We start from the raw sequence: 23,708 nt of genomic DNA, 5'->3' as shown, positions 1-23,708 counted from the left end.
ATTTATTTATTTATTTATTTATTTATTTATTTATTTACCTGATTCCCATGATAGAAATAGAAAGGAAACTACTGTTCCAAAGAAGAAAATGACTGCAGCCTGAGAGCAGTCAAGGGATTCTCCAACAGCTCCAAGACATCAGCTTGCTTTCAAATTTTAAAAGTTCCAGCTACCATCCTATATGGTATTCACTGGCCACTGTGTTGCCATTTTTGGTTTTGTTTCTTTCTGGTTTGATTGTTTGTAGGTTTGATTTTTTTTAAGATTTATTTATTCTTATTTATATGAGTACACTGTCTTCAGACACACCAGATGGTTGTGAGCCACCGTGAGGTTGTTGGGAATTGAACTCAGGACCTCTGGAAGAGCAGTCTGTACTCTTAACCGCTGAGCCATCTCTCCAGCTCCCCCCCCACCCTTTTTTTTGGAGAAAAAAATACAGGAAGTTTTTGATTTAGGGACCTTCACCTAATATTAGAGAATGCTTTGGCCAGAAAGCTTCCGTTGGCTTTTCAATGTTTCTGAACCAAATATGATAGTGTAAACCAAAAGCAAAGGAGGAAAAAGATAGACTACTATCTCTCAAGGATACTTGGGACTTTGAGCTGATGCCAAAGGCAGAGGAGGGAAGGGGTGTCATTTACCCATCCCTGTTCAAACAACAGGTCCTGTTGTATCCATGGGGGGTGGGGGTGGGCAGCTGCTGCCTTGGATTCTGCTTCTGGCCTTAGAGTAGGCAGGCTCTAATTGAAGAAATTAAGCACAGTTGGGAGGGTGGGTCCCACATGATCTCAACTGGCATGAGTGCCAGGGGGTGGGAGGAATAGCCTTCTCAGAGACAGTTTTCAGAGAAATAGATCATCTTTATTGGGGGTGAAAAGATCTATATAGACCATGAGGAATAATTAGGGATGGGATGAATGTACATTATTGGCTGGTGACAAGGTGCTGGGGATGCTTTACTTGTATGAAGAGGAATTCCAGGTGTTTGCTGGAAATGTCCTTTCAGGAAGAGAGGAAGTTAAACCTATAATTTGGCCACTAAACTATGTAACTACATCAAGGGTACAGAGGTAGGGGTTGTACAGGCTACATGTGCCTGGAGATGCAGGTTCAGAGAAGGAGGGAAGAGTCCTAACTCATGCTAGTTTCAGGATAATATTTTCAGGGTTTGGACATATCTAAGCACAGAAGTCATGCAGGGTAGACTGTGGCAAGCAATTGAGCTTCCTGGAGATAGCCCACCATTTTGCATGGCTGTGATGGGTGTGCTCTGTGAGGCAAGGACCCCAGGGATGTCATTCCAGGATTGATCCTTGCTGATATGCTTTCCATGCTCCCTCAAATATCTGACTTAGCCTAGTTTGTTTCCTGGGTCTATACCCACTCTGTTGTACAGATTTGCTGCAGAATCAGTATGAATATGAACTTTCATGTAATAATGCTGTTTAAACAAATTGATGTTTTCATAATTCCTGGTAAGAATCTCATAGAATTGCAGAATTGATTCAAGCAGTTTTAGCCCCCTGGGGGAAAAAGCTGCAATAGACTTCCATGTCATGAGATAATTCCAAGAAAATAGGTTTGGAACAAATTTATGATCAAGGAAACAGTCCTTCTATGTTAGGAATGAAGCCACTAATCTCAGTAACTGAAGGTCATAAACCCAGAATGGGCAATTTATTTTGGGCCCAAGGATAGAAAGTAAATGATTGACTATTTTATTTATACAAGACTTCAAAAAAATTAGATATCAGGCTGATTATCTCTCTCTTGACAAAACCTCACTTACTTGTGACATTAAAAACTACTGCTCTAAACTTATAATGAACTTGTGGAGCTATAAAATAGTTAAGAAATGTTTAGTCAAATATGACTCTTAATAGAAAGACATGTAAACAATTCTGCTGTAACTTCTTAAACCTTATTGACTTATGACATGAACCATTGCTTTAAACTTACTGTGAACTTATGAAATATAAAATTGCTTAGAAAACCACTTAATGATTATCCTGCTGTAATGATTTTACCTGTCTTTATTATAATCACTTTTATAGTTATGAGGAAATTTAGTTAGAGAACTTCTGTCTGAGAGGGTACAAAAACAGAACAAACAAAAAGTGGTGAAGAAGCCTTTCTCTGCTTCGTCCAGTGTGCATGTGTGCACACTGACTTTCTCTCTTTCTTTTCCTTTCACTCTGGTTCATCAAGAGTTCATGAGCTTCAAGCCTGCCTGTCCAGAAATCAGCCCCTGAGTTAGAGTAAAGAACCCAAGTAACTAAGATTATTTTCCTATTCCCCTCCTGCTATCAGAAAGAGTTGATTGCCAAAAGTTAACATCTCTGGCCCCCAGAATAATAAGAGTATTAAGTGTCAGAAGCTATCAGCTCTGGCCCCACAATAGCAAGAGAGAGTTAATTGCCAAAAGCCATCAGCTTTTGGCCCTGCCAATTCTGTATCCTACTTCAGTACCTGGGTATCATGGGTGATCCTAGACACTCAAACTCACTCTTGCTAAGGAACTGTCTCCCCAAGTCAAGTGGCTTTCTGGCCCCATACATGCACATATTATGGAGGCCTGAAGGCAAGACCATAGCAGGTTGGTACACTACTATGGTTCTGTTGCCTGGGTCCTCCCAGTGTTGAGGTTACAGGATATTGCAGAGAAGCCCAGGTTTTTGCTTGGTTACTAAGAATTCAAACTAAGATACTCACTCACTTTTTACCCACGGATCCACCTGTGCTAGACAGTTCTTTACCAACTCTACACAGGCTAGAGTCATTTGGAAAGAGGAAACCTCAATTGAGAAAGTGTTCCAATGAGACTGACTAATGATCTACCCGTTAACTTGATTGACGTCTGATGTGGGAGGGCCTAGATCACTGTGGGTGGGCTTCACTTTTTTTGGGTTGTGTAAGTAAGCAGGCTGAGATTGTCTGAAGGACCAAAGCAGGAAGCAGGGTTCCTCCCCATTGGCTGTTACATCGAGGTTGCTAGCTTGAGTTCTTGCCCTGACTTCTCTCAGTGACAAACTGAGATACAAAACTGTAAACTAGCCTAAACCCTCTTTCTTCTTATTTGCATTTGGTCCTGGTATTTCTTCATAACAACAGAAACTCTGAATAAAACACCCTAGCCCCAAGAGAGTTTGGGTTGTTTGTTGTTGTTTTATTTTGTTTCTTATTTTGTTTTGTTTTTAAGAATGACTTATTACTGTTCAGTAAATAATTTAATTAATAACTGTCTGCTTTCTTAGAAAGACTGAAGTAAGACTGTTCAAAGAATAGACATCTGGAAACAGTCAGAAGAACAATATGGGAAAATCTGAAAAAAGGGTTGCAACCCATGGGGTCAGATGCTTTTCCAAGATCAAGGTATGGATTGTTTCTATGTATGCATGTATAAACTCATCAATCATTGAAAGTAATTGTAATATTATTCAGTTTACATGAAATTTTCCAATAGAAAAGCCACTTATCAAATATGTTGTTAATTTCTTCCCTTAAAGAGGTTGATTTTCTATTTACATATGTTTAGTCATGATTATTCACCCAGGAAAATTTATCAAAATGATTTAGAACAGGGGTTCTCAACATGTGGTCTGACTCTTTGGATGGATCAAATGACCCTTTCAAAGGGTTCACCTAAAAACTATCAAAACCCATGGATATTTATATCTTAGTTTATAACACCATCAAAATTACAATTATGAAGTAGTAAAAATAATTTTATGGTTGGGGTCAACACAACACGAGGAACTAAATTTAAAAAGCCATGAGCATTAAGAAGGTTGAGAACCACTGATTTAGAGGGTCTTAAAGGAAAGTGGGGTTTAAAATGTGTTAGATGCTATTATGTTGTGGTTGAATTTAGCATGAGGTGAGAGGTCAATCTAGTGCTCAGCCTTCAGGGGCTCTTCACTTAAAATCAGGGACCTCAGCTAGGACACACTTTAATAGTTCTCATATTTGTCTCAGGATCTCAGATTTCCTGGCCTCCTAACCTTCCCAGATACTTACTACATGAGCCTTTTCTCTCTCTCTCTCTCTCTCTCTCTCTCTCTCTCTCTCTGTGTGTGTGTGTGTGTGTCTGTGTTTGTGTTTACCTTTCTGGAATATCTAATCCTAGTGGTATGAGAGATTAACTCCAGGTGCTCACACATGCCAAACAACTCCTCTGTTCTTAATCTATACCTACTCCTCCACCTTTAAGATGTTTTAATTTCTCTAAATTTGGGTACTAGTTTCTGTATGTGGATATTTTGCCCTTAGGTATGTTGGTGGACTAGTGTTTCTGATCTCGTTGGAGACCAGAAGAAAATATTTGATCCCCAGGAACTGTAGATACAAGTGATTTTGAAACATCATGTGGGTGCTGGGGACTTAACCCAGCTCCTCAGCAAAAGTAGCCAGTTCTCTTAACTACTGAGCTGCAACTCCAGCCTCAAAGTTAGGATAATGTTGAATATTGTAATTATTAATTACTAGTATTAACAGCATTTGTAGAGAAACATCATTATAAACATTACTTCTCAAGTTTGTCTTTGGTTACCATACAAGAGACACTCATGATGCCTCCCAATCTGCATGTAGAACTCTGAGCTTCTTCTCTAGCACCAGGTCTGCCCACAGGCCACCATGCTTCCTACCATGATAATAAGGAACTAAACAGCTTAACCTGTAAACCATCCAAAATTAAGTAAGGGAAAGTGGTCCAGGCTGTAGCTTCTGAAACTTATTTACTCCTAGTGACACACTTCAACCAATAAGGCCACATATACTGCAACAAGTCCACATTTCCCATTAGTGTCACTCCCTGGTGGCCAAGCATTCAAATCTTTGAGCTTATAAAAGTCATGTCTGCTCAAACCACAACAGATACTTTATGTGGGAGTTCAACAACAGTATATATTGGTGTAAATAGTATGAAATGTTAAAACCATGAGTTTTTAAGAAAAAAAAATGTATAGGCTAGTTTAAAAATAATTTGAAATCTGTCCCCTGAATTTAGAAACATTTAGAATATTAGCATGGTCAAAAGGTCCATATTGAAGCTCCTGATGCTTAAGTATAGAAATATAGCCATTAGGAAAAGTCTCCCTTTTGGGGGGGACATCTCTAGGATGCGCCAGAGACCTGGGATGGAGGCTACAGTGAGTCTATGAGGGTAACTCTAGCTGAGACTCCTAGCAGTGGGGGATATGGAGCCTAAAGTGGCCACCTCCTGTAACCAGGCAGGATTACTAGTGGAGGAATAAGGACACCAACCCACCCATGAAACCTACCCAAAACTTGTCCTGATTAAAAGAAGTGCAGGGACAAATATGGAGCAGAGAATGAGGGACTGCCCAACCAATGACTGGCCCAAATTAAGACTCATCTCATAGGGAGGAACCAATCCCTGACACTATTAATGATACTCTGTTATGCTCACAGACAGGAGCCTAACATAACTTCCTCTAAAAGTCACCACCCAGCAGCTGACTGAAACAGATACAGAGACCCAGAGCTAACAATTAGATTCAGCACAGGGAGTTTTGTGAAAGATTTGGGGGAAGGAATATGAGACTGGATGTGATAGGAACTTCACAAGAAGACTAACAGAATCAAATAATATGGATCCTTGGGGGCTCCTAGAGACTGAACCAATAATATAGCAAGCATAGGCTGGACCTGTACATATGTAGCAGATGTGTAGCTTTGTTGTCATGTGGGTTCCCCAACAAGTAGAGAAGGGGCTGTCCCTGACAATCTTGCCTACTTGTCGATCAGGTTCTCCTAACTGGGCTGCCTTCTCTAGCATCAAGTGGGAGATGATATGCCAAGTCCTGCAGTGACTTGATGTGCCAGGCTGGGTTGGTACCAAGGGGAAGTCTCTAGTCATAGAAGGGCAGCAGGAGGGCAAGAGGGGCTATATGAGTGGAGGAATGGAAGGAATGGGGCACACTGGAATCTTGATGTAACATGAATAAATAACTTAATTAATGAGGGAAAAAGAAAGGAAGGGAGGAAGGAAGGAAAGAAGGAAGAAAGGAAGGAAGAAAGGACGGAAGGAAGGAAGGAAGGAAGGAAGGAAGGAAGGAAGGAAGAAAGAAAGAAAGAAAGAAAGAAAGAAAGAAAGAAAGAGAAAAAGGAAGAGAAAAAGGAAGAGAAAAAGGAAGAGAGAAAGGAAGAGAGAAAGGAAGAGAGAAAGGAAGAGAGAAAGGAAGAGAGAAAGGAAGAGAAAAGCCTTCCAGGACAGGGGAAATCATGGCCTTTAAGGCCTTCAGCCATGCATACACTGGTGACCTCACCAAGTACCAATGCCTAGTTGTAATCTAGTGGCTACGCAGATAGCCCAGGTTAAGATAACTCATAAAAAACAAACCAAGACTCATAAACTTTTAAAAAAGTACTGCTAGCAATTTGGGTATTAATAGGGAAGACAGGAGAAAAAGAGAGAAAGAAAATATTAATCCAAATATACTATCTATGTATTAAATTACCAAAAAGTAAATTTTATCATTATAAACTCTTTTTTTTAAAGATTTATTTATTTATTATATATGTAGCTGTCTTCAGACACTCCAGAAGAGGGAGTCAGCTCTTGTTAAGAATGGTTGTGAGCCACCATGTGGTTGCTGGGATTTGAACTCTGCACCTTTGCAAGAACAGTCGGGTGCTCTTACCCACTGAGCCATCTCTTAAAGAAAAGGAAGGAAAACTTCTAAAGGGGGCTGGGGAAATACCTTGACCAACAAAGTAGTTGCTTAGGAAGCAAGAGCGCCTTCTTCAATCCTCAAAGCCTACAAAAAAAAAATAGGCATGGTGACATATGAGAATAATTTCAGCATGGAGAGATGGAGTCAGGCAGATACTCTGGGCTCACTAATGAGCCAGCTTTGCCTTCTGGGTGAGTTACAGGCAAATGAGAGTGCCTATTTAAATAGAAAAACAGTATAATTCTTGAGGAATTACATTTGAAGTTGTCTTCTGGTCTTCCCATGTACATATACATACATAAACTAATTCTACACAAACATATACTTATGTACAAATACAAATAAATATATGATGAAAGAAAACATATATAAAATAAAACTGCCTTAGAAAGCAGGGATAAACTGCTTTAAAAGATGTTGCTTCAGACTCTAGAGTTCTGAGTTTAAAAGTATTAGCTTCATAAATACTGTTGTTTTGTAATAGTAGACCTTAATGTGCACGTCTATGGGTTTATTTTCTTTCTGCAGAACCAAATACTTCTGACAAATACCAATGGGCTTACTATTTAGCTTTCTTTATCAAAAGAAAAAATAAAATAAATCATCCCAATTCTGCTCTTTTTTTTTAATTTAGTAGATCTCACTTTTAAATATAAGATCTGAAATATAAAACTCATGAGAAAATTATCAGTCCTCAATCACATCCTCTGAAAGATTTACCATGGGGACAGAGAACATCTCTGAAAATAGCATTTGGAATTAGAAGACAAACGTCTGTACTTTTGAACTGTACTGAGCTGCATTTCTCATTCCCTAATTCTTAATCTTTTCTGCGTGTGTTTCTGCTAAGGATTATCCAAATTAAATTGTGGCTGTGATAATAAACTCACAAACAGAAGATACTAATCTACCAAATTATAAACTAAATATGTAGCCACCCTTTATCCTGCACCTAAAGGACCCCAAATATGTTCTGCCTTGGATTTATAGCCATGAACTTGGACTGCTGAGATAAAGTGATACAGAGAATAGTGTGTGAGGAAGAAACACAGCAGGCTTGCTGCAGACACAAGGCCTTGGTGTAGTTCTGTCTTCCCTCCCTTCCCTTCCTTAACAGGACAATACTTGTCCTGCAAATAACAGTATAGTGTTGAAGCCCCATCAATACCTGTGTCTTACAGAGAACAACTCCATATCTTTCTGTATCAATGAGGTGCACTGATAAATGAGCAAAGCCATACCTGTCAACAACACAACTGCTACCCAGCTATTCTAACTGCATGTCTGGAACAACGTCAGCATAGCAGAGGAGAGATTACACTTCAAGGTTTTTGGCATGTTCAAGGACTATCTATGTTGGATACAATTGTCAGTCTCAGGTGGTGCATTTTGATCAGTTGATGACAGATACATAATCAGAAAACAAATTTCTCATTTTTTCTTTTAATTTTTCCTAGGCATTTCTGATGGCATTAACATGTGCGTATGTATCCAAATCACTATCAGGAACTTACATGAATTCCATGCTCACTCAAATAGAGAGACAATTCGGTATCCCTACGTCTGTAGTTGGGCTTATCAATGGGAGCTTTGAGATAGGTGAGTTATTTTTATGTTTACCTATTCTTATATGTCGATGTTTTCTCCTTATTTCCTATGTTAGATCATTTAATCTGACTGAGATCCATGCTTTCTGAAATTGATTGATAGCGTGGTTTGCTGTGAAGAAGCCACTCATTTAAATAGTCTCATGATATCAGCTAATAGTGATTGGCACGTACTCTGAGAGTATCTCCCCCTCCCCAGGAATACAGCAGATTTAGAGTATTAATATCTAATTCTATCATTTGATAATTCAAAGAGAAGGTAAGAAATTTTTGTGGCCAATTTAGAGGGTGGCTGTGGCAACCAGGGGGAATTTATGTTCCCAGGGAGAGAGAGCAAATGATTCTCTTCCACATCTGTGTTTGTGAGGTTGATGACTCTCCACTCCTAGTCACTAGGAAATGTGGGGAATCTTTCCTGTGTTTGGGGTTTACCAGACACAATTCTTAAGAAGAGTGGATGAACTCCAACTCCTCATTTCCAGTCATAACCTGGTATAAAATAGTACAAAGTGTAAAAGATGGAAAAAACTGAAAACTGTCCCCAGAAATCAAGAAATGAGGCAAGAAATAACTCAGCATAATTTCAATTTGACAATTTTCTGTGTAAGTTATTCTCGAGTTTATTCATAGTTTTAACTTTCTTCCAGGTAAAATTGTCTTTAATGTATTCAAATCAAAATAGCAAAGAAAGTGCTCACTAAATTGCCCATGCTGGTTCTCACCTCACTCTGTAGTCCCGACTGACTTTGACCTTGAAGTCTTCCTCTCCTGGCCTTCTAGAAGCTGTGGACAGAGGCTATGTGCTACCAGGTCCCACTTTTTCTTTCAACTCTCAAACATTGAAAAAATAAATCCTTTTTTTAAATGAAGCTTTCTTCTAAACCAGAAAGATGAATTTTTGGTTTGACTTTTTGACTCTCACAATGTAGATCTTACTTGGATAATAAGTCCTAGTTGGAGCATCAGGACCCTGAACAGTGTTATCTGCTCTAAGGAAAGAAGTGATCACAGAAGCAGGCATCCAGCGAGGCCATGCTGAGCAATAAAGGTGTTTTTAAGTAGTATGTTTAAAAACATGAACCCATTTGAATCTACATTGAGCAGGAGAGATCAGAGGTGACATGCAGGCCTACATCTGCTTTAAATCACATCTGCTTGTATTAAATCACAAGGGCAACATAGTAGTGAGTAGAGACTTTAATATGCTCCAGAATGGTAGAGATTCTTCTGTCAAAATCCCAATTTCTTTACACATTAAAAAAAATTATAAAATACCTTAAGCACCCATCCCCATTTTCTTAATGTGGTAGTGAAACAATGAACCGTAGAGTCTAAATGCTAGAGAAGCTATTGAATGAGAGTCGCGAATACTTTACTACAACAAGCATTCTCATTCCCCTCTTTCAGGAAATCTTCTGTTGATTATATTCGTGAGTTATTTCGGAACAAAACTGCACAGACCTATCATGATTGGTGTAGGATGTGCAGTTATGGGCCTAGGGTGTTTCTTAATATCGATACCTCATTTCCTCATGGGCAGGTAAGTATTCTTCTCCTTGATGATATTCTAAGTTCAACTTTCACCAGGAAATGAGGCTCAGAATTTCCTTTTGGGGAGGAAGAGTGCTACCCCAAAATACAGAAGTCTAAGACAGAAATTAAAGTCTTTAGTCTGCAGTATGATTTATGAATCTTTTGGCCTCGGGTCCATTTAACATTCCAACTAGTCTATTTGTAAAGTGGGGTCTTGAGGCAACTCTTTCATGAAGTTGAAACACATGAACAAATTCTCATATTCTGCTAACTCATGTGCTGAGTCTTTCCTGAGGACTATTTAGATACGTTGGATGCAAGATGTCTACAGTATGACATAATCATGGGCCACCAAAAAAAAAAAAAAAAAAAANATATATATATATATATATATATATATATATATATATATCAATGTAAAGGCTGATTATTTTCATGTTTACCAAAGTAACTTACACAGAAAATTATCAAATTGAAATTATGTTGTTATTTCTTGCCTCATTTCCTGATTTCTGGAGACACAGGGCAGTTTTCAGTTTTTTCTTTCATTTGCCTGAGTGTCTTAGTTTTAAATACTTTAGTGTTAAATAATATAAAACGATACTGTTTACATTGACACAATTAAAATATTTCCTCCTGTAGAATCATGCTATTTTTGTTATAGAACTCAGGTTTTAAAGCTTGCATTTAGTACTTAGCTCATTGTTTTCTATTTGGTTGCCTTTGTATCTTTGAATATTAGGCAAGTCCCTCCCCGGCTGGCAGAGTGGACAGCTCTCAGCACATACACTGTTTTCCTGGGGATGTCTTTGCTGTTGTTTCCTAAAACCCTCCTGCTAGTGAACTACAAACTTATAGGTCACCTCAGTGCCATCTCCTTGGAATTCTACATCATGATTTTCCTCATGAATTTGTTTTTCTTCTTTCCCTCATCTACTTCTTCCCCCTGCCTCCCTTTCTTGTACACACAGAGATGAGAAGAGGGTGTTGGAACTAGATATACAGATGGTTGTTGACTACCATGTGGGTGCTAGAAAATGAACCAAGATCCACTTCAAGAAAGAGCCCTTAGCCACTGAAACATCTTTGTAGTCCCATTTTGATTACTTTTTAGAAAGCATGGTCTTACAATGTAGCTCGGCTTGCCTGAAATTTACTATGTAGCTCAGGTTTATCACAGACTCTTGCTGAAACCCTTGCTTCAGAATTCTGAGTGTTCCTATTCTAAGAATGAGTTGGAACAACTACCCTGCCTTGCCTCTTTCTTGCTTCACTGGAGGAGCATCTTAATCTAGGTTTTGATATTTATTCTTGCAATCTTCATTCTGTGTAAAAAATTTTTTTTACACATTTCCACATGGAGAGATGGAGGACAAGCCTGCAGATCTAGCTATCCTTATGTGCACTTTCACTGTCACTTTAGACTTTGCCTGTGTGCCCATCTGGGTCCTTCATTGGGAGTCTCTTCTTGCAATCTTTCATGGAGGTCTGGGATGTATCAGGTTGCTCTGTGCATCATGATAGTCATGTTTCCCTGACATGATTCAGTGGCCATTCACATATCTACATCCCAGTCTCAATATAGTATTGTGCTTCAGTTGACAGCATTTGCAGTCCCTCATCTACAGTTTTTATTTTATTTAAATTTTAGATATTTTGTTTGTATAGGTTGTGGTAGCAGTGGCAGTGTATGTAACTCGAGATGAGGACATGAAACAACTCTGAAGATTCTATTTTGTCTGGTTACCCTCTGGGACCTGACATAGAATCTAGGTGGTCAGACTTACACACAAGTGGTGCTACCATGAAGGCATCTGGTATCTCACAAGCCTAATTTTTGTGTGGGTTTTCTTTGTTTGAAACAGAGTCTCATGCAGTCCAGGGCCGCCTCAAAATCTCCCTGTAGTTAAAAATTAATCATTAACTTCTGATTCTCTGGCCTTCATCTTCTGAGTGCTGGAATTTCGGGCATTTCCCATTGTGCCTAATTTTATTGATTGCTCAGGATCAAATCCTGGATTGGTGTTTGCCAGATCCCAGTGACCAATTGGTCTACATCTTTATATCTATATCACTTTATTTGAGGAAATGGTTTTCCACTATTTCATTCTGAACCCTTACTGCTCTTTTATTGCCAAATGGGGGAATAACTGGCTCTTAAATGAACAACTGAATTTTAAGTGGACAATGAACCAAATGAAGGTTATTTGATCTTCTTGGGTGATTTTGAAGTGAACTGAAAATTTGTGAATGTAATTTAAAAATTATATTTTTACTTTCTATTACATTCAAATCAGTGTCAAGAAATATTGGGCTCTTACTGTGTTTTCTCACCTTATGCTAAAGGTGATAATTCTTTGAGGCTGACCTATCCTCATGGAATCATGGAAAGACAGACAGAGACATGTCTCCACAAATTCACTGACAACAACTGTTGGAGTGCAGGCAGTTGTTCTAAGGGAAAGTTATTCCGACTTTGGTGCTATGTCATGTAGCATAGGAGTTATACTATTGGTAACTATAGCTCCATGCTAATGCTCAGTTCGGTAGCCCATGTTCAGTAGCCCATCTGGTTATCTTTCATCTAAGAAATGATGATCCAGCATACTCTCTAATGGAGAGAGACTTAGAAAACCATATTTTCCTCTATATTTACATTTTGTAATTTTCTTTCTACAACAATGATCCTTGTTGATGTGCTCATGTTAAATGTCCACTTTTTATTGGCACTTTTAGTTCCATGACACTATTGTTAGGTGATGGATTTTGTCACAGCTAGTTATAAAATATAGAGTTTTCTTCTGTCAGAGTTATTGAACATATGAAACAACAACTGTTTGAATTCTCAGAAAGGAAGGATAAGGACACAGCTCAGAGAACCCAGACCACATGTCTTGCTTTGTATTGTTTGTATCTCTCTAAAGATTTTTGTGTCTCATTTTTTCTTTTTTTTGTTGTTGTTGTTCTTTTATCTCATACCAATTATTTTTAGGAAAGAGTCATTTAGAAATCACAGGAAGTTGACATTAGAAAATCTGAAAGCTATGTCACCTACATGGAGGAACTTGAATGCTAACTATAAATAAGTCTCACATTTTTTTTGATTATCAATCTTTTTTGAAGATATTGATAGTTTTATTCATTTGTTTTTGTTTTGTTTTGTTTTGTTTTGTTTTGAGAAAAGTTAAAATACATCCCAGGCTGGTCTCAAGCTTGCTGTACATCTGAAAGTGGCTTTGTGTTTCTGGCTCTGATGTATTCACCTTTCAAGTGCTTTGGTGGCAGGCATGGACCACCACACCAAATTTATGCAGCTCTGGAATTTACATCTGGAACTACCTGGCCAGTTTAGTGTTTTTAATTATTTATTTGCTTACTTGTTTATTTGTGTACCTACATTTATGTGTGTGTATGTGTGTGTGTGTGTGTGTGTGTGTGTGTGTGTGTGTGTGTGTGTGTCTGTGTATGTGTTTGTGCATGTGTGCTCATGTGGGTTCCAAGCATTAAACTGAGATCATTAGGCTTTTGTCCCAAGTACTTTATCTGCTATTTCATCTTCCTTGCCCCAACATAGGCTTCATAGTTATTAGACTGACTACTGTGGAATTGTCTTTACTGGCTCTCTACAACTGGTTTTCAGGGAAGCAGGAGTCAGCACTCTCCAGACACTCTCTTTGCAGTCAGTTATTCACAGTGAATGTTTCCTGTGTCCACACAGATATGAATATGAAACAACGATTTTACCTACAAGCAACTTGTCCTCAAATAGCTTTGTGTGTATGGAAAACAGAACCCAGATCTTAAAGCCAACGCAAGACCCAACAGGTTAGCTTGTGCCTTTAATTCTTTTGGGTCAGAGACATGAAAACAAAATGTTCTTTTATGAAGGGCTTTAATATGGCACAGGATTTAGTAGACATGTAAGACAAATGAACAGAATTTATTTCCCTCTTCAGGAAAGGGAGGTGTCTCTGATAATCTAGGATACTCTTCCTCCTGAGTCTGAATATACTTCTTGAGAATCCTTTGTTTCTTAGGCAATATTGTCGAGTTAGTCACAAGAGAAAATGACTTAGAATAGATTGAGACACACTGTGTCATCTATGTGGTTGGTCTAGTTTGTTTTTCTGTTGTTATAAGATGTTGACTAAAAGCAACTCTAAGAGGAAAAAGTTTATCTAGTTCACCAATTACAGTCTACCATGAGACTGTAGACTGTAATTGACTTCCTCTGACTCTGGGTGGGGAATTCTCTTTCTGGTCATTTGTATCTTTTTCCAGAATTTCCACCTTCTACTTTCTGCCTTTGCTATAGCCATCATATTTTTATTTTACCCAATCACAGACTGTCTTAGACAGGCAAGGATGGACAGCGATATATCTTTACACAGGGCATATAAACATGCTTACAGTGTGATAGCGTAACCTCCACACCTTCATTCTCACTTCCTGAACTGATAGGAAAATCTTCCCTTTTTTCTCCTTGCATTGCAGTGAAAATTGATATCTTCCTATGTGCACAGCCCCCAAAATGTACTTGATTCTTTTAGTGTCTGACTCTTGCCTTAGAAGAGGTTGAGCATCTCCCAGTGATCTCTGGACAAAAATCATCATCTTTCTTAAAGATAAGAATATGAATTCCTAGATATGTGAATTGATTTTACTGAACTAGGAATTAATAACAGTTATACCTCATGGCCTAGTTGTGCATGGACAAAAACAGGCAGCCCCTGACCAGTCCACAGGAGAGGGAACATTCTTGTTCAGTTCCCTTAAAACTTGATGTCATAGTTTGCCTCTGGAGTGGAAGTTCATTTAGCTTAGAATAAACTTTGGAGCTGCAGGGAAACCTTCAAAGATTCTCCCCTTTGCCTTTTAGTTCCTTTTGGCCTAGTTTTTGATACTCAAATGATTTCCTCATACAGCAACTGTTGGAGTAGTTTATTGATGATAAATGATAAAATTTATAGAAAAACTATACATTTAGTATTCACTTAAAATTTTAGTTTCTAAAAAGTAATTTAAGCAGTAGAGAATTCAAACTTCCACCAAACTTCTGTGTTGTGTAAGTACAGCATGGATTTTCAGAGATAGAGACACATGCATGCTCGTTTTCCCTTCCTCAGAAGTGTAGAGGAATTGAACCTATTAACTAACTGGGTCCTTTGATTGATGGAAAACAGAGTCCCTGTAGTGAGGGAAATTCCTAGTTTTTTAGTGTTTGCTTATTTCTATGGTGTATATTCTCACTATCAATGTGTTGTCTCATCTCTCTCAAGCAAGTGGAAATTGGCTCCAGTATAGCACTTAGACTTCATTGCTGAATGTTCTTTCAGAGTACACAATAGAGGCAACTCACTGATGCAGAGCCAGCATTAGAATGTGAGCCCTTGAATGGTTATCATGAGCTGATGACGTAATAAAGGCTTACAGAAAATTTAGTTTTTTGTAACACTTTCAGTTACTTTCAATAACTCTTGACTGTCGAATACTCATGCAGTTTTCTCTTGTTTTAATGCAGAGTGTGTGAAAGAAATGAAATCATTAATGTGGATATATGTACTGGTAGGAAACATTATACGTGGAATGGGTGAAACTCCCATCATGCCCTTGGGTATTTCTTACATAGAAGATTTTGCAAAATCTGAAAACTCTCCTTTATACATTGGTAAGTTTGAAAATCATTCTTAGTATCATTTTTAGGATAGCAAGTTCTTGGAGTGTGGAAATCGATTATTGATTCAGATGCTTTGTGGTTTCCACAGGGTGTGCAGAGTGCTATGCCTCTGTGGATCATGATATTATTCAATGAAGGGTTGACCAGTAGCTCCAGACAAAGCCTTTACCCATCTGCTTCTCACTGTTTTATCAAATATCCCTTTTTTCTTTTGGTTGTATTCCTTTAAATTATCTTTGAAAAAAATCTCTGCATCTCTCAGTCAAGAGCCAATTTACTGTCCACCTACTTATTTTGTCTGCTAGATGATTTGAGTTTACTATGAATAATTTGCTTATGTTCTTAAGTAAATCCGTCTGAACTTGGTTATAAACCTCTTTGTATACAGTGTTTTTAATTAATATAGATACATTACTTTGAAAATAAAGAGTTCAAGAGATGACAGAAACAGGCTTAGTGTTAATCAAGATGAATTAAATTAAAAATAACTTTTTGTCACATTTTCGAGGCTTATTAATTTGACAATAAAATTTTCTAGTGTTAATCTAGTCATTCTGCCCCCCACAGACATCTAAATAATAAAATACAAGCACTTTCCTGCAATAAATTGTTATAATATGGGCTATCAAAATTCCACAGACTATATATATATATATATATATATATATATATATATATATAATATTATAATTTAACTTATGGTTAGTACGTAAGTATCTAAATTTCCTAAATAATAGCTATATATTATATAAATATTATATATGTATATATAATCAAATAACTGTAAAACACAAATTAGAAATATAGTTTTCTGTATGGCTCTGTAGCTGAAGTGATATTGAAGCCAAATATGGAAACTGAAAGTTATCAATGTCGACAATAAGTTAAACAAGAAGAGATCAGGTTGTCTTGGGAACACACATACATACTGAGAATCCCTAGGTCCATATACTTGGAAAATTTTCTGCTTAGTGTGTGGAGTGAGAGGAGGAAGCTTCAACAAGGAGTATCTATGGGAACAGAGAAATCAATAAATACACAGTTTGATGAAGGTTTCAGGAGGAAGCAGACAGAAAAAGAGTTGGCCAACAATATCAAGTAAGTTAAGAGAATAAAAGTCAAAAGTGTACAGGAGTCAAGATGGCTGAGCCATACACAGCTCCTGAAGCAGACTAGAGGCTTTCAAGGCAACTCTTCCCAGAAATCCCTAGCTATGGTAGCCAGCACAAAGCCACCACTGATACTGCAGTGGTTACGGGGGACTCAGTGAATGGAAGAGAGATACCACCAGCAAGCACACGCTCTCTCTCCACTTCAATGTCAGCCTTGTAACCTACATGAATGAGTCTCTATATTGGAATCCAAGCCCAGGGCAGAGTGCTGCTATGCTGCAAGAAGGAGTCTGCAATCTCCAGGGATTGCAGTATCTGCAGAACAACTCAAAAAGAAAATCAGGTCTGGTCTGGGAGGAATATGCTTTGAAACCTCTGACACCTATCCACTCCAGGGAAAGAATCAGTCTGCCAGAAGTCCAGTGAGAACGCTTAAAAATTGTGGTAAGGATTCTAAAGTGTAGCTATTCAGGGTTGATGGCTAACAGCAGTGGTGTGGGTGGAGAAGGATTCTTTTATTTAAAGAGATGACCACTTGGAGATTAGCCATGCTCCAGTGAGTAAATGAATTGCATTTAGAATTTTCTTTTTTCCCCACATTTGGGGAAAGTCATGAGAGGGAGATGAACCTAAAAAGACTGAGAAGTGAATGTTATCAAGGTTTATTATGTTAAACTCCCAAATAATCAATAAAAAGGACAAAAGTGGAGAAAATGATCCATGTGGAAATCACTTGTGGTACCAAGAGAGAATCTTATAATCAGGAAGCATTTGAGGAGAATAACAGGCAGACAATGTAGAACAGGAAAGAACTCAGGGAAGGTTAGAGATCTTGTAGGAATCTTTGCACGGAGGTCATCAGAAGTCATCGGACAGAAGGAAGTATTTGAGAGAACAAGGCAGATAGAAAGCTTGGTATTGAGAAGTCAGGCACACACAGGAAGACTAAACCATAGAGTCATAGAGAAGGAGGAAAAGACAGAATCTAAAGTGAAGAGAAGGAAGTTGGTATTGTTCACATCTGGATGTTCTGTGGGTAGGAGAGATTCTGAACTGCAGATATGTTGGGAGGTGCTAGAGTTGGTTTCAAAGAACCCAGGTGTGGTTGGAAAAGACCAAGATAAGAACTGTGACCAGGACAACATCAAAGTGAAGTGCTGTTATGAGGACACATTCTTTCTGTGGAAGGAAGTTTCAAAAATAGAACTTTGATGAACCTGCAGTACAAGAAGTTCATTACAACAAACACTACTTTAGAAACAGTGTTAGTTCCATTTCCCTCTCTGTGAGAAAAATGCAACTTTGGGAATAAGGGATTTCATTTAGAGAAAAGAGATGAATTTGGCTTAGAATTCTATCATAACAGGGAAGTCATAGTAGCAGGATCTTGAGACTGCTGGACACACCCACAAGAGCAGAGGGAGTGAACGTATGCATTTTATGTCTTTGCTTACATGGTTGTGCTCAACAGTTTCTTCACCCTTACAAAGTTCAGAAACTCCGTGGAGAATGGTGCTTCCCACAGTAGACTGGGTCTTCCCATATTAATTTAAATAAGACAATCTCCTATTGCCCTGTCCAGAGGTAAACACTACATAGGCAATGCTTTATTAAGACCCTCCTCCCAGGTAGTTCTGTATTGTGTTAAGTTGATAATGAAAGTTAGCCATCACGGAGACACTCTGAAAACATGGCTATGGAATTATTAAAGGTCCTTGCTCACATCATTGCTTTGATGAGACTACCTGTGATAGTATAGCCTTGTTATCTTAGTGTAGAAGAGAATTTGAAAGGTGGTTTTAAGTAATGAGAATTCTGCATCAATAAACTTTCACTCACTTAAATCCCAGAGTTAATGGTTTATTTATTTAGTTTTTATTAATCATTCAATTCATTTACATCTCAAATGATATCCCACTTTCCAGTTACCCCCTCCACAGGCCTCCCATCCTACAACCTCCCTCTCCTCTCTCCTCTTTGTTTCTATGAGGGTCCTCCCCCACCCACACAACCTCTCTGCCCCACGCCTCCAGCATTCCCTTACAAATGGTTTATGAAAAGGAAATTTGTCATTTGGCTCATGTCTTTAGTCATTTCGGTCTATGTGACTGGGCAGTGTGGTTTGCTGTCCTATCACAGGGCACCTCATTTTGGTGGAAGGATTGGTAGAGTCAAACCATTCATTTTGTGACTGAGAAATAACACAGAATCAGGCTTTACTCTAGTTGACCTGAAGACAAATCACCATTCCCTGTATAGAAAGCAATGCATCAGATTCCAGTGATGCCCCACCTCTGGAAAAAGTTCCATAAATTGAGGTTCTGGGAAACATCCCATATTAAAGCAATAAGAGCTTCTTTCTCAATCTTTATAGAAAACTAACCCATATACAGATAATATACATATGTACATATAGCGTTTATGTACAGGTAACATAGATGTATGTTGAATATGTAAAAAAAAAAATGTGAGGTAGTGAGGTGTGCAACTCAGTAATTAAGTTCTTTCCTAGCCTGCTACATTTGATACCCATCTCTGCAAAGTAAGAAAAAGAAATCTAAGATTAAAAATAATTCAATCTCAAACCGTTTATTTTTTAAAACAAATTCTTTGTGTGTTTGTGTAACTTCCTATCTTTGTTTACTTCCAGGGATTTTAGAAACAGGAATGACCATTGGGCCTTTGATTGGACTTCTGTTGGGATCTTCCTGTGCAAGCATTTATGTAGACACGGGGTCTGTGAATACAGGTAACACAATGCATTTTATTTATACAAGGCCAGTCCTGGAGTGTGGGAGAATGCTCAGAAAGGTTTTACCACTGCCTCCTTTGATCCTGTTGGGTAAATTATCAATTAAAGATGATAGACCTAAGGGAGCAAAGGAAAAGATAAAATGTCATCTTCTGATTCCAAACCCACCATTCTTCAATATTTCAGCCACATGTTTGATTTCAAAGAATTACCCATAAAGTTTTTTCTCAATGAGGCTATCACATTGGATAAAGAGATCTTTCTGTTATGTGGTAAGCACCAATTTACAAATGTTTCATATGACAGATTCACATGCTGTAAAAATACATCAACATATACTGCTTGATAAAATTAATTTTCTTAATGAATACACAAACGATGAAAATAGTTGGATACCATGTATTTTATTTTATTAACTCTGTGTGTGTGTGTGTGTGTGTGTGTGTGTGTGTGTGTGTGTGTGTGTGTGTGTGTATGTGTGCCTGCTTGTTCCAGAGAAGGTATATGATCTCCTGAAATTAGAGTTATAGGTGGTGGTTAATTTCCATGTATGTTCTGGGAATAAAATTCAGGACTTCTGCAAGAGCATCAATAATTCTTTGCCACCGAACTGGCTCTTCAGCCCCCATCCTCACTCACTGTGCTGTTTTGAGAAATGAGTATTCCAGGTTAAAGCTAATTCCTTAAATAGTCTTGAATCCTATTTCTCTCCTTTTGAAATGTAGTTTTAACTATTATGCCATGAAGCACCTTAGATCCTTTTCTTCTTACTTGATTTTAATTTCACCCAATTTCACTCATATACTTTCTCTAGAGGTATGAATTATCACTGTGGAGTGATAGATGCTAGAAATCCAGAATTTAAAAAGTAGAGGAAGAAGATCTCAAGGTCAAGACCCAATCAATAACAGGAACAAACTGTGAATTGATTACAAATTATATACAAAGTTTATTCTTAGATGGAATTATGATGAATAATAATTTTCTACAGACTACACAGGAAAGAATAATGCAAGCTAATGCAATATCTGTATTTCTTTACAGATGACCTGACCATAACTCCCACTGATACACGCTGGGTCGGTGCTTGGTGGATTGGCTTTTTGGTCTGTGCAGGAGTGAATGTCCTGACCAGCATCCCCTTTTTCTTCTTTCCAAAAACACTATCAAAGGAAGGGTTGCAGAATAATGGGGATGGAACTGAAAATACCAAAGAGAAGAAGCACAGTGAAAAAGCCAAGGAGGAAAACCGAGGAATCACTAAAGGCAAACATGGAAACTTTAAACTCTCTTTGGTTTAGATGGGCCGGTGGTCAGTGGGCACCTGTCACTTGTGCTGAGTTAAGATAGCTTTTGACTAATCATCACCATTCAGCTGTGTTGAATGTCTTCTACAGTCACCACTTGGAAACAACTGACATTATAGGGAACCTGACTTACATGACTTGTCTTATATTAGACTTATGAAAAATTCAAGTCAGTCTGAATAGTCATTGAGAAAATGTATTTTACCATCTGTTTTGAAAATCTTACACTGCAGAAAATATTATATTAGACTAAATTAAAGAAAAAAAAACAGGAGTAGATAGAAATCCTAGCTATAGATAGTAGTAAAGTAAAACTTGTTTGATAAGGAAAATGTTTAGCTATGAGCATCCTTGAAGTCAAACCTGAAAGAGAAAACATGATAGGTGACATAATCCAATTTGAAGGTGGTGATAGTCTACAGGGCAAGTGTTCCCTCAGAACAGACTGTTTTACAGTGAGCAGGAATGTTACTAAGCAACAATGCAGAGTAGAGATGCTTCTGTGAGAAACTACTATGGGACAGTGGAGTGTTCAACAGTGTGCCTTCTTAAAACTTTATGTCATAGCTGTGCGTGTTGAGACCTTCACAGTGTTTTCAAGAGATCCAAGTTCATGTATAAGGGGCATGGTTTGAGCTCTGGAATTCTGAAAGTGTACAGTTGGAAGATCGGAAGGGTCAGTGCTTTACCTGTCATGTGAGGTTAAGAGTCCATTATTTTCCTGGACTTCTGTTTGGTTCTGGCACAGATTACTGTGGTGAGCATCTTATTGATGATATTGCTATTTTTTCCATTACTTATAACCTCCAACATTGTTGTGCACTGGATAGACAGTCACATGTCAGACTTAAACACCAGGGCTGAGGAGCCAGTGACACTTGGAGCCAGTGCAGAGGTTTGAATGTTCTTAGGATCATAGACACGTTAAAGATTCTCCAGAAAGGTCAAATGCTGACTGTTCTTTGTGAAACCTTGTGGTCTGCCAGATAAATCTAATTTTCAAAAGTAGAAAAGAACTTAGCAGAGAATAAGACACAGAGGAAATAATTGTGAACCTTAGAGACTAATTTAAGAAGACAGGGATGTCCTCCCGGGAATACTGACTGCAATCATCTCACTCATAAAGATGAGTTTTGCCACTTAGAGTCCATTTATTCTCATTAAACTGCTCTGCCTCTGCTTCTAAATGTGGCTCCTTGATACTTTTCTCTCAGTGAAATTCTAGGCAATTTATGAAGGATAGTGTAAAATTAGAAAATCAAGACAGAGACATGAAGACAGGAACAGGAAAGAGACTGTCGACTGTGGACTTCAATCAAATTATCTCCAGTGAGATATAATCCATTTCCTAGATACAGGCAACAACTCTGGCTCTCACTTCTTAAACAGGGAACAGTTTTGGCTAAGTCACTTGGAAAGTTGTTGGTATATACCAACTGAGTCAGCATTCCATACAGTGAGATTGTCATGTTGAGATGTTTACAATATCGTTAGTGATTCTTTTTTCATTAATAAATATGTTTATTCACTTCACATACCAATCAAAGCCCCCTTACATGGTCCTTGCCCCTATCCCTTTCAGCTCTGAGAATGGGGAGGCATCTCATGTCACTGCAGGACTAAACATACATCCTCTACCACTGAGGCAAGAAAAGACAACACAGTTAAGGGTGCAAGATTCATAGGCAAGCAACAGAATTAGTTTAAGCCCCCATTCCAGTTGTTGGCAATGCTCATGAAGACCAAACTGTACATCTGCTACATTTGTGCACGTAGCCTAGGTCTGACCCTTATTTGTTCTTTGGTTATATGTTTTGGTTTTGTCTGATTTAGTCTCTGGAGGCCTGCCAAGGGTCAATATTAGTTGAATCTGTTGGTCCTTTTTGTGGAGTCCCTACCACCTCAGATCCTTCAATCTTTCTCCCATATCTTCCACAAGACTCTGAGCTCAGTCTACTATGTAGTAGTGGGTTTCTGCAGGTGCTTCAGTCAGTTGCTGTGTGGATTCTTTCAGAGTATCATTAATCGTGTCAGGGACTGATGTTTGCCCATGGGATGGTTCTCAATTTGGACAAGTCATTTGCTGGCTATTCCTTAAATCTGCTCTAATTTTGTCCCTGCACTGTTGGAGGCAGGACAAATTTCGGATCCCAGATTTCATGGGTGGGCTTGTGTTCTTATTCTTCCAGTGGAAGTCCTGCCTGGCTACAGGATGTGACCACTGCAGGATCCATATTCCCAGCTTCTAGGATTCTCAGGTGGAGTCAGCCTTGTAGCCTTTCTGGAGTCTTCTCCATCCCAGGTTTCTGGCAAGTCCTTGAGATACGTTCCTTCCCCCACTCCTACCTCTTCAGTTCACTCTCCTTGTCCCCTCTCCCCAGCTTTTCCTATACCTGATCCTCCTCACTCTATCCCTCTTCAGATGTTCCTTTCCCATCCAATTCCCTCCCTCCATACACCTCCAGTGACAATTTAATTTTCCCTTCTGAGTGAGATTCAAGGTTCTTCTCTTGGACAGTCCTTATTATTAGCTTCTGAGTCTGAGGATAGTATTGGGGATATCCTGTACTTTATGGCTAATATCCACTTATAAGAGAGTACAAATCATGCATGTCCTTTGATTATAGGTTACTTCACTCAAAATATTTTCTAGTACAATCCATTTGACTGCAAAGTTTATAATGTTCTTTTTTCTAATAGCTGAGCAGTATTCCATTGTATAAATGAACCACATTTTCTTTATATTTTCTTTTGTTGAGAGACATCAGGGTTCATTCTAGTTTCTGACTATGAACATAATGGAAAAAGTATCCTTGTGTTATGGTGGGGCATCTTTAGAGTATATGGCCAGGAGTGATATAGCTGGTTCTTCAGGTAAAACTATTCATGGTTGATATCCAGAGTGGTTGCACGAGTTACCATTGTTCTCTTTGCTCTATATCCTCTCCAGTTTGTGCTGTCACCTGAGGTTTTATATATATATATATATATATATATATATATATATATATATATATAT

At 38.3% G+C, this 23,708-nt stretch overlaps 1 protein-coding gene across 2 annotated transcripts in view; it reads left to right on the top strand.

Annotated features, from left to right (window-relative positions):
- Window positions 1–23,708, top strand: part of Slco1a2 (solute carrier organic anion transporter family member 1A2) — a 46,889-nt gene that overhangs the window by 8,079 nt on the left and 15,102 nt on the right. Inside the window, exons 2-8 of one of the 2 annotated variants that reach the window (XM_021188865.2) lie at window positions 3,262–3,375; window positions 8,159–8,300; window positions 9,716–9,848; window positions 13,560–13,666; window positions 15,363–15,509; window positions 19,281–19,379; window positions 20,427–20,648. In XM_021188865.2, coding sequence (XP_021044524.1) covers window positions 3,316–3,375; window positions 8,159–8,300; window positions 9,716–9,848; window positions 13,560–13,666; window positions 15,363–15,509; window positions 19,281–19,379; window positions 20,427–20,648 — 910 coding nt within the window. In that variant the 5' untranslated portion in view covers window positions 3,262–3,315. Of the gene's footprint in view, window positions 1–3,257; window positions 3,376–8,158; window positions 8,301–9,715; window positions 9,849–13,559; window positions 13,667–15,362; window positions 15,510–19,280; window positions 19,380–20,426; window positions 20,649–23,708 lie in introns of both variants that reach the window. The other variant, XM_029534599.1, reaches the window with a different exon arrangement.

This window comes from Mus pahari (genome assembly GCF_900095145.1).
Source record: "Mus pahari chromosome 2 unlocalized genomic scaffold, PAHARI_EIJ_v1.1 2_unlocalized, whole genome shotgun sequence".
Taxonomy (NCBI): domain Eukaryota; kingdom Metazoa; phylum Chordata; class Mammalia; order Rodentia; family Muridae; genus Mus; species Mus pahari.
The sequence above is the reverse complement of the archived record's forward strand: the minus strand, read 5'-3'. Positions and strand labels throughout refer to the sequence as shown.